Here is an 11651-nt window from a genome sequence, read left to right as displayed (position 1 = left end):
GTGGAATCGTTGGTCAGGACGGTGCCGCAGGGTCCAAGTCGTCCTGTCGAAGGATTCCTTAGCTAGAACGGAGAATTCGCAGCCAGTACCTCGGGAACTTGTTTTCCTTTGTCGTTGTTTCAAAGCGTTTGGAGGTTCGCATCGCCGATCGCACAAGTATGTAACTGATTGTCTGCCAGTCTTTTCTTTCGTTGACCTCCCATTAATGAATGCGTAGCCCCTTGGAGCTGCCCAGGCATTGATCGCCTTGAATACAGCATCGCGCGATTCGTACACCCCTTCAGGAGGAAGGCAATCCGGAGGAAACTGATGGTTCGATTCCATTGTTGCATTGTGAAGATAGAAGGCGTTAGAGCCAGTGAGGGAAGTGTTCTGGAAAGTCAAGAACGCGCGGGGGTTGCGACGCGCAAAGGGGCCGAGAACGGAGGCGCCTAACCCCTTCAGGAAGAGCAACGGGTACCCGTCGAATTTTAGAATGACGGGTACCCGTCAGCCTATTGGGAGCCAAAATAGGTCTAGTCAACGCACGGATCACAATAACGACCAGTCGTTGCTAACAGCTCGTTCATAATCAATACACCTTCTCACCTAAGTAGATTCTCATTTACGCAAGCATCATGGACAACGTTGCTGCGAAGGAAAGGATTGAGACCATCGAGAGTACGGTTCACCGGTTATTGGCCCTGGTGAACCAACAAATACCACCTAGCCGGCAGTCGCGCCCATCCAACCTACGTTTGCGTTCATCTTCGAAGCAGCCTCCGCCATGGATAGCACAAGTGCTAAAGGCCATACGAGAGGTATCCTCTGACTTACATAAGCTCAAGAATGAGTTGACCACTACAAAAAGCCATATGCAAGCAGTGAGGCAGACTTCTAGGGCCGCCGCTACTCTTCTTGGGCCCTCCCCGCCCAAAAAAACCCGACCATGGGCATGCTATGATGGATACGGTACCAGGAAGTTCATCATCTCCCTTGGACTCAGCCTACGAAACTGCATCAGCTACTTCTGACAATGCGCAGTTGGTAGCAACTGGCCCAGAAAAAGCTCCATCTCCAACGAAAGGGCACCTTCCTGGAACTCCTCGACTGGGTGTGCGAGATATGGGGGCCAGTTTGGTTCCCAACATTGCAAGGCTAATAGCGTGCGGAGATTTCGATTACCAGATCACGGTAGATGGCATCAAAGAGATTGATTGGGCAGGAACAGCTTCCTTTTTGAGCCGCCGGAAAACCACGATTTCTTTGGGGTCGCCTACTGCCCAGGCCCTCTCAGGCAAGGCTACTCTTACCTACGATTGTCGAGGTCGAACAGGTTTCGCTGTCCCGACTTTACTCGGCTGTCTTCCGAGTCTTCCCAGATAGACCCGGAGCGGTTTCTAACTCAACTTGTAGAAAAGCCTCCTACTAAGAAAATCAATTATTATGTCGGGCCCACCTCTGCTTTCAGTGATCTTCTTCACCCTGGAGAAGAATTGCTCGAACCATCGATCGGCCGCTTGCCTGGTATCAACGAACCTTGGTGTCACGCCGGCGACGCGCTATCAGGCACTGCGTTTCACAGAGAAGATGCACGCTTCTACTCCTGCAACCTCACTCTTCGTGGGTGGAAGCTTTGGCTTTTGATATTGCCTGCACATACTCAAAGATTTGAGGCTTTTATCAAAGATCTCATAGGCCTGAGACATCAAAATTACTGCGACCAGTTTGTACGCCACGAAGCACTCTTGATTGACCCAGAACGACTACGAAAAGCGGAAATCGACTTCAAAATCTGCGTTGCCGGCCCGGGCGACATAGTGATCACAAGACCAGGCCAGTATCATTGCGTAGTGAATCTGACAACATGTTTCGCCATTGCAATCAATTTTGTTCTCCCAGGGGAAAAGGCTATACCCGAGGATCTTACAGTGTGCCCAGCCTGTGGGCTGTATCCATTGAAAGAAAAGTATACTTCACTGAGGATTGTTTCGCACATACCGGATGCACCCAGGCTAAACATCGGGGATTCAACTCGTCCAGCTTCTTCTAAACCAAGGACAGGACAGCAACCAGGGAGAAAAAGAGCAGGGACCATTGCAACCACGGACACGCCCCCAAAAAGCGGATTACTAGGAGATCAAATGCAGGCGGCAGCAAATTCTCGAGGATCACCGCTGAGGATACACTCAGAAGGCCAAGCGACGACTCTGCATTCTCCGCCTGGCTGCCTTATATCCAAAAGCACGACTCATCGTGCCGGCTTCCAAGCTTGGAACAGCTGAAGTCGAGTGCAGTTGTGCTGCGGTTGTTCCTGGCTACTCAAAGCCGATCCGCGGTGGACTATCTTTGCGGCATACTATTTGCCTGGAGACGCCAGGACTCCAGTGAACTAAACGTTCTCGCAACCAGTCGAGGTGGACCTCAACGCCTACATACTCTCGCGACCCTGATCAATGATCTTGAAACCAAAGGGAACCTGAACTCGCTCATGGCCGTGCTCGCGAAGGTCGAATTCGCAAATCATGTGCAAACACAAATTGCACGAGAACGCCTCTCTGATCAAGACTGGGACCTAGTCTGGAACGATATCGCAGGCTCAGATGGCAACCGAGAACCCTTGGAACACCGGAATAGAAGATCCGCAGAGTGGCGCAACATCGGCCGGAAGATAACCCGATTTTCTCCTGGGCTGCTCTGCCTGATCCCGGCAGTCAAAGCTCGTCCGTATCACGTCGGGTACTCTACTCTTACCGAACTCAGTGATGAGGATGTTCATCGTTTACAAGCAATCGTGGCATCAACTGACCTGGGCAAACAGCTGTTGGAATTCGGGTCCAGACTGGTCGAATCAGTACTCCATGGTCATGATCTTCCTGAGTACCTCTGGGAACATTCTTGCGACAACGCCCCTCACGAGTTAACAGAGGATGACATAGTACAGTCGATTGCGCCATTCCCTGCGCTTTCCAAGTGCGTGGTAGATCTCCGTCGTTTCCAGGATGTGCCAGTGCCCGAGGGTTGGCCTGGTACATGGCCGGCAGATCCTACTTCGAGTTATGGCTTCGAATCGCCGTGTGACTTTTGTTCCTCTGACGGTTGTCAATGTAGGGAATCATTGTTTATGAACGTCAATCCAGCAGGCTGCTATTACCAAGCAAGGCGCCTACCAGGCGAGGGTATCGCCACGATTGTCATCCGTGCTTCTGGTAAAAAAGGGCAAGGGATCTTTGCTAAGGGTCCTGCGAATCGGGTTCTTTTCGAGAAAGGCAACGTGATAGGGAGTTCACAGGAGAGATTGTCCCTCCTGCTACGTACGACTACAACAACAGCGGCGGAATGGTGCTCGACGTCGAGCGTGAGGACCTGCCGGGTGCACCCGTTGTCTATCAGATTTACTGCGGCAAGATGGGGAACTGGACAAGAAAGATCAATCACCGCTGTCACAAGCCTTCAGCATATCTCCGAACAGCCATGTTTTCTGGTCATCATTGCGTCCTCGTTTTCGCCCATCGGGATTTGATGGCAGGCGATGAAGTTACGACCAGATATAGCAGAGGCAAACAGCAGTTTAGTTGTATGTGTGAGGACTGTCAGACAAAATAACAATAAGCGGCGATCTTCACCCATGCCCCAGTCATCGAGATGTTACTAGGATTCGGTCCTATTTCCCGATGTCTCGACACCTGCCGTTTGCGCCATTCAACTAATTATTTCGCTACCGACGTCATTACGTATGCTGGCCACCAGTGTCTACAAAGTACCAAATCAGCAAGGCAAAAATTTAATCTGAACGACGTCGTGTTCCATTGTCAATGCCATTCCCAGCTGCACAAGTCCAATCCTTAACTCGCCCTCGATGTGCAGACCAATCGTTCAGCGCCCATCTTTCTAGCCTGACCAAGAAATTAAACATGAAAGACTGATGTATGCCGTGTCTAAAATAAACAGACTTAGTGGTCGCCGAATATATCAGGACCCCAAACCGAAGAACCAACAAGCCTGTGGCGTGGATCGTGGTAACCTACATCACCAAAACTCGCGATGCCATCGAGCGCGACGTGGTTATACTTTTGCGTTCTGACCCAGTATCGACCTTCCTTTAGCTTTTCAACTCTGCAGGTCGTTGCTGGTGTTTGCCAGATTTGACTGTAGACGTCCTGATCCGACATACTGTCCCTTTTGGACAAGGACACGCCACATTGTGCACGTGAAGGAATTAACTCCCAGAAAAGCCTGCACTCTGTTCGGGAAATCCGTCGCCCATCCATGGGTTGATGGCCTTCCCGATCGAACCGCAGCTTTTCATGACACATTCGTCTCCAAGCGCAACACAAAGAAAGAAGGCGTAGTTCTACCGCGTGGAATTCGTCCCAGGAATGTTGGAATATCTCTCGAATATCTTCATCTAGAGTCTCGTCATCTTTTTTGTAGTACATTTTCCACTTGAGCCTTCTCCGTTTCTGATAGATTAGTTTCTGACGATTTCGACGATTGCTCCCAGCATTGTGCTAGTCTAGTAGTCACATCGCCTGACAGATGCGAGTTGAGGTCCCAAAAGAACTGTGGCCAAACTTTGAGTCCGTCGGCGTATGTGACAGATAGGTTAGTCCCAAAATTTGATTTAGTCCCAGTTGGAACTTCGTTCTCTGCCATGCTAAAGGGCACAGTGAGAGCTCTCCGCAGATGGTCCCAAGTTAAGGCTTGCATTGTTTTTGTGTTGGACAATGGTCATGGAATGTTGCAAATTGCGGCAAGCAGGGTGTTGAAAGGCCTGATAAGGAAATTCTTTGTTATTTATAAATGTCTTGTCGGTCCTAGCCCTTATCAAACGAAACCGATTTCCCGTTCCTTGGCCCATAACTCAAACCCCCGCTTCCTGGTCCCAAGTCTGAAACCCCTTTCTTTTTCGATGCCACCAATTCAGCAGCAAAATGGCCACGGGAAATCAAGCTGTTGTAGAAACCCGGCTAGTAACTGTTTAGCCTCTGTCCCCATTACGAGATCGCAGTTTTGCTCTAACCCTCCGGCAAATGTACCATCGATGGTGAAGGGAACCTTTGGTCGCGAAACTCGAATGTGCCCAAAAAAGATTGCCATGAGCCCGATGCCAGCGAAATGTTTCTAAATCGCACCTTATTAATCTCTAAATGGCGGCGTATGAAGTTTAAAAGCGTACTTTCTGTTGTCAAAAAGTCTAGAAACTCAAATCTCCGAAGGTGCGGACAAAGAAGCTCGTCGAGAAGTATCGTTGCGTAAATGCCTTTACTCTTCATTTTTATAGAAAGTCCTTCTAGATTTGGAAACAAGGATAGAAACCGAATGGCTTGTGATTGTGTACCGCTATATATTAGGAGCCCACGGATTCGAAGCCTTTTGACGTGGAGGACTGGTCTAATATCTTGAATGTCACAAGAATCGAACGATCCGTTAATCTCTACCTCCATGATATTTTCACGTTCGTGGAGTGCTGGGAGAACTCTAGCCACCATAGGACCGATGGGATCTCGAAAGGATGGCGCAAGCCATATTCGTTTCCTCAAAGCTGCATACTTTGCGTTGCTTCGAGGACTCCAATTTAGTGAATAGATATGGCTAAGTGTGAGCTTTTGTAGGCCAGGTAAAAGCGCCAGAATATGAGAGAATGTCCGCGCATCAACATGGTAACCTCTGTTTTCTTCCGCTTGAACGAATCGGGCATAGTCCTGGTACGCTGTTTCAGTGATAGCATCTCCTCTCTGAAGATGGAGACCGGGGGCGTTCTTTCCCGCAGAAAAGAAGAGGGTGCGTCTCCCATCCTTCCCGATCGCAATACGGCCAGGTCCCATGGTAGATGGTAAGACACCTGACAAAGACTGCATAGCGGGGCGGCAGAGCTCTCTTACTCACGCACGCCCACGTCTCACCAGATTCACGACTTTGTAGGTCTCCACCGCCGTCGCAACGAGCTATACATCTGGCAACAGGCGAGGTCGTATCCACCAGAGTGTCTGACCATGAAGAAGGCCAATCCATAGACTGGGTTGCAGAAGGCAGTGATGTAGAAAACCCAAGTGTAGTAGATCGGCTGAGTATTGTGCCTGGCGCCGAACACATCGCCATGGCCAACTATATCATCTAAACCAGCTTAGGATTATATGGAATATGTGTCAAGCAGAACACAGTTTTACTCAGATTAGGTTTAGGTAGTACAGTATCACAGCTTGCAACGATTCAATGATATACATGTATTGTTAATGCAGAGAAACGCTGTGCTTGATGCAACATACATACAGAAAACGAGGGAAAGCGCTCACGGGGCGTCATTTCTGTATCTTTGAGCTTCTTCGCACAACAGATAGGGGCGTGAGGGGGCGGTACTAAGAATTGTACAGGGATAACTACTGATCTAGGTCCGGAATCTATTTCAGCGGGTCGAATTTCTGGCTCAAGTTTTTCCTTCAGAATCGACTTGACGAGGATGAATTCTTACGCATAGAGCAATGCTGGCGAGTTGGTTCTGGTCAAAGTCCTTCTAAGTGATCCTCCCTTTGCATCGGGTGCCCCTTGCTTGCATACGTACAGCATTGTAGAATACATAGGCTACACGGTAGGTATAGGCTTCGGGAAGTGAAGAGTTGCTGATTCGCCGTTCACAGTAGAACCGGGGCGGACGATAACACTATCTAGGCGCCAGTTCTTTAGAAGCGTGAACTGGGAGACGCATAACGTACGGCTTGTCTGGTGCAGCCCATGCCCGCCTGTTCTGGTTCCCGGAAGTGCACCCAGAGGCAGCACACCCAGAGGCGGCACACCTGAAGTGAAAGGAACGCATGAACTGCTTCCATCGTTCAGTGACGTCTTATTCGGGCTAACGGTCCTGAGTCACAACCGGTTATCACTTTTCTACTCTTCAAATTGCAGCAAATAATATCCGTCTTGCTCAACGCTGTCCAACTGATCCCCGCTCTGGCTTCAGTTGCGATCCAACGCTAGCCACAATAATCGATGCCCACGACTTTCCGTTTCGTCCTCCGCCCACTTTGGCGTTTTCACGAATTCGGCACTAGAGGCAAAAGACGCAACGCCAGTTCTGCGCATGCGCCATAGAGCTGAATGAAGAGAACCGCATGTTTCATGCCATCATCACCGATCTTTCGGCGATGGCCGTTCACGATGCACCAGACGCAGCCACTGGCTGATCACTATAAAGGCAAGGAAATAGAACAAGAATGTAATGGGCTGCTACAGTATTGCAATGCGATCCTGCAATGCCGATTCCGTGTCCTCTCTGCCTGACGCCCAGTATCATCCACCAACTCCAAGCACCTATACAAGGACGAAGAAGGGTACGTATGGCTTCCCGATAGTGAGGACACGACTTGGGGTAGTCACCTGCGTGGAGTTATTCTACGCGTCAAATATCACAAACACACAGAATGCTGGACCTATATAGTTGACGCATTATAATACTCCCCTTTTGGACGAAGCATATAATCTACTAACTCTCTTTGTGGGCAGGTACTTAGATCTCTTAATCGCGACTGAAGCCAATGTTGCTCTTGTTGGCCCGGGCTAAAAGAGTAGTTCTTGCAATTCTACATATGCTTCCATTCATGGACCTTTCTTACCAACGTTCGATCTGTTTCTGCCTTATGCTCTTTTCTTTATAGGTCCGTACCGTATAAAGCATTATAACCTGTCGAAGCTGGCCGAATCCTAACTTTCTCATTAGGCCATTCACATCAATTTGGTCATCATCGTGAGGTTCTCAAGATGTTGGCAAACCTACTCAAGCACTTACTAGCGTGCTCAATTCTGCGCACTTCAGTTAGCATTTCTCCTTTGGACAAACGGGTAGATGGCTACGAAAATTCTGCCTATTTTGCAAATTGGTTGGTACTATGATTCTCATTCAAAGTTTTCGCGCTAACGGATGCTGGAATAGGGGTATCTATGCAAGGAATTATTGGCCTCAGCAGTTGCCCGCGGATGTAGTGACAAATATATACTATGCATTCGCAAACTTTCAAGACGACGGGACAGTGTAAGTAAGGTACATTCTAAGTCGCCTTCTCTAATGCCCTTCAGGTTCTCTTCCGATCCCTGGGCGGACATCCAGATAAACTGGTCTGATGCTTGTAAGCTTATATAGTACCTAGCTGCCTCTTAAAAAACATACTGAGCCCCCCAAAGCAACGCCAACCTCTGCAAGCCATGCATACGGCTGCGTTCAGCAGCTTTATCTCCTCAAAAAGGCCCACCGGAATGCCAAAGTTCATCTATCAATTGGAGGGTGGACATATAGTCTGAACGGGCGGTTCGCCTCAGCTGTATCGACAGAGCCGAAGCGCATTCAGTTTGCTAAATCTTCGGTATCACTGATGAAGGATTGGGGCTTTGATGGAATTGACATTGATTGGGAATATCCTGCGAACGCCAATGAGGCAGCAGACTTTCTAGCATTGTTGAAGGCAGTAAGAGCCGAACTGGACGACTACGCCGCCCGGTCCGTGCCGGGGTACCATTTTCACCTGACGGCTGCGATGCCGGCCGGTCCTGACAAGTACACCAAGCTGCCGCTGTTCGACATGGCTCAGATAGTGGACGCGTTCAACCTCATGGCTTATGATTACGCGGGCTCTTTCTCCCCATTGAGTGCGCACCAGGCCAACCTTTATCCCAACTCAGGGAACCTGGGATCTACTCCCTTCTCCACGGATGCAGCGATTACTGGATACCTTGCTGCCGGCGTCCCGAGGTATAAGATCATTCTGGGTATGCCCTTATTCGGACGTGCATTTGAACACACTTCTGGCCTTGGGAAACCTTATTCCGGCATCGGTAAGGGGTCTTGGGAGAACGGAGTTTGGGATTATAAAGCCTTGCCCCGTTCTCACCTAGACGCACAGGAAGATATCATCGCTGGGGCCACGTACGAATACGACAATAACAGCCTGCAGCTGATATCTTACGACACGCCTGGTATGGTCAAGGCGAAGATAGACTACTTGAGGTCCAAAGGCTTAGGAGGAGCCATGTTTTGGGAGGCTAGTGGGGACCGGAACGACGCTGAGAGCCTCATTCGAACAAGCTACTTGTCACTCGGTGCGCTTAGACAGAGCCAGAACAATCTGCAGTATCCGGACAGTACATATGCAAATATTGCTGCTGGCATGCCCTGATCAGGAGGAGCCAAGATACACGTGGTAGACTGCTACATACCAAAGCCAAAGATTTATGACCCTTCAAAAATGACAGTTAAATTGTGTTGAATAATAATCAAGGTATTATCCCATCAAGAGTCCCCATCAAAATAGAACCGCTAGCATGAGAGTGTTAGAATTCTCGGGCCGTGAGCCACTGGGGCAAGGAGCCTAGCCTTGAAGCCTGATTTTCAAGCTGCTGGCTTTACGGCATTGATAGCCGACAGCCACTCTCGCAAGGCCAAGTACATGCAGGCCCTTGCATTAGGATTGCCTTGCTTGTCTTCGAAGTGGATCTCGACCTGCGTTTCTAGAGGAAAGGTTGTGGACTGGTCTTCATATGTGCTTTGTGCTGGCTCCAGCAGAGTACTTGGTGATGCGATATGCTCTCGCCACATACCTATCTACGAAGCCAGTAGCAAAACGCTTCCTGAAACCTTGGAAGAAAAGCCAGTGTTTCTGCGGAACATGTGTATTCTTACCGTCCTCCAAAAAGGCAGTCAGAGGAAGCATATGCCATATTTCGTCCTCCTGCAGATGTTAGGGGCAACTCTAGTCGGCGCAAAGAGTATTGAAGAGGCCATAACAGAAACGGAAGGCAGCGACCATACGTTTGATTTGATCTATACCCCAGGCCAAGGCGCCAGTGCGGAAAAAGCAGGTCGAGCATAAATTACAATTACCCATTGCATGGAACTAGCATACTCACAGACGAGACACTCATGCAGAGCATTATACTGGGAAGGCTTGTGGAAGAGGACGAGATGGAAGGGTGACGGTAACTGAAAGCCACAACCTAATCTTTGTTCTTATGGGGCTTGTGCCAAAAGAATATGACGGTGGAAGAAGGGGGTTAAGGGGGTGGCTGGTGTCAGCCACAGGAAAACGCGGCTGTGCCACGTGGGGCCGGGCTTCTAGTCAATTGCAGTCAGAGCTCGTAACAGCAACAACAAATGCCATGATTAACTTCTTATCCGATATAACGACGTCATTGAAGGGCACGAAAAAGACGATTATCCGTATCATGCTGGTAATGCGCCGCATAACATACGCCGACGACCGACAACATGAGCCAAAGTCCGACACTCAATGGCAGCGAGCACAACAGATGCGGGAACAAGGTCGCAACTTGGGCACGGCAGGAAGATGGCAATTGCTACAAAGAATATCAGTTGAGATGACCGTCACTACGGTATTGCAAGAGAGACGGCAACATCGCTCCACTATTGTCATGGAATATCAGCATCGGGTACAAGTAGACGTTGGGAAGAATAGGGAAGGGATTACCCTTTGAAAGTGCGTCAGTTTCTTGTTCGTGCCTTGTAAGGCACTCGTCACCTCGTTCCAGTCATTGGTGCCGAACAGATCCTTCATACTGGACTGGACTGTCTTGGATTTGTCGGCAATGAAGATGCCCTCGGTAACATCAATAGAAGAGTACATTTGTGCTCCTGACACCTATTCTCGTCGGCCTCTACTCAAACGGGGACGATATTCCACCAGCTCGCTCAGGTTACTTACCTCACCGTTGCTCTCGAAGTTCCCTTGGGTGTTGACGGTGAGAGCATCGAGTTCCTCCTCGCTAGGGTCGGAAGGGTTTTCGAAAACCAGGCCCCCTTCTATGTGGCTTATAGAATGGTGTAAAAGACTGTTTCCCGAGGTACCAAGCGCTGCAAAGGTCTGGTCCAGGTAATGTTTGAAGAAAGGTATCTCGCCATTGCTCACGCCCACCCACCCTTCTGTTGCTGCATTTTCCCAATCCATCAAGAAATCAGCCACTTGATAGCTTTGTGTTTGCTCGATGTTCTTCGCCATCAGACAGCGAAGGCTCAATCCTTTCTGGTTGGCTTCAGCATACGTGGCATCGGACAGCCTCTTAGTCAGATTGGTCCGCGCAGAGGTTGTTGGAACTGCATGCGCCATGGAGTTGAGCGAAGAGATCCGTATGCTTCATGCCATTGTCGCAGAGCTCTCGGCGCGCCTTACGAACATGCAGACGACGTATGCACTGCAATCCCATGCAATACATACGCAACAAGAGCTCATCAACGCCCTCGGAAAGAAGACGACTGTTGCAGGCCGGGTTGCGCCACTGCCGCCAACATATGAATTGCCACCCTACGACGGTACCATTTCAGCCCACAGATGCTCGTTGGTGCACGCATGGCAGTCGACTCCCGTTGTTCCCCGGATCAGTCCGTTGATGGTGTTGGCAGAGTCGGCCGTGATGGACAGTCGCGAAGGAAGTCATGGCAAGCGAGAGGCAAGCCAGGCCTTGTATGGTGAGGACAAACGGCAGAGATATGCATGACCACTGCAGCACTTGGATCTCGACAAGCTACCAGTGCTAGCCTAGCACGGACGTTCTACATTGGTATGGGGAGAAACCGTAGGACCTGCCGTAGAGTTGTTGGTAGAATATCGAAAATAAAAGTATACTACCTGCATTGACGGTTGATCTTCACGAGTGTGACCAGAAGCTATTTG

The 11651-nt window shown here is 49.7% G+C and overlaps 2 protein-coding genes across 2 annotated transcripts; one reads left to right on the top strand and one right to left on the bottom strand.

Annotated features, from left to right (window-relative positions):
• Window positions 1-7734: 7734 nt before the first annotated feature.
• Window positions 7735-9143, top strand: PG998_014787 (glycoside hydrolase family 18 protein; the record flags this gene model as incomplete). Its single annotated transcript, XM_066881603.1, has 4 exons — window positions 7735-7853; window positions 7907-8005; window positions 8050-8099; window positions 8155-9143. The coding sequence occupies 4 exons, from the start codon at window positions 7735-7737 to the stop codon at window positions 9141-9143; spliced, it is 1257 nt and encodes a 418-aa protein (XP_066723324.1).
• Window positions 9144-9355: 212 nt separating this feature from the next.
• Window positions 9356-11087, bottom strand: PG998_014786 (uncharacterized protein; the record flags this gene model as incomplete). Its single annotated transcript, XM_066881602.1, has 4 exons — window positions 9356-9568; window positions 10503-10622; window positions 10686-10783; window positions 10829-11087. The coding sequence occupies 4 exons, from the start codon at window positions 11085-11087 to the stop codon at window positions 9356-9358; spliced, it is 690 nt and encodes a 229-aa protein (XP_066723323.1).
• Window positions 11088-11651: the final 564 nt, after the last annotated feature.

This window comes from Apiospora kogelbergensis (assembly GCF_038363985.1).
Source record: "Apiospora kogelbergensis strain CBS 113332 chromosome Unknown utg000015l_segment0_segment0, whole genome shotgun sequence".
NCBI lineage: Eukaryota > Fungi > Ascomycota > Sordariomycetes > Amphisphaeriales > Apiosporaceae > Apiospora > Apiospora kogelbergensis.
Note: the sequence above shows the minus strand (reverse complement) of the source record. Positions and strands in the feature narration are given on the sequence as shown.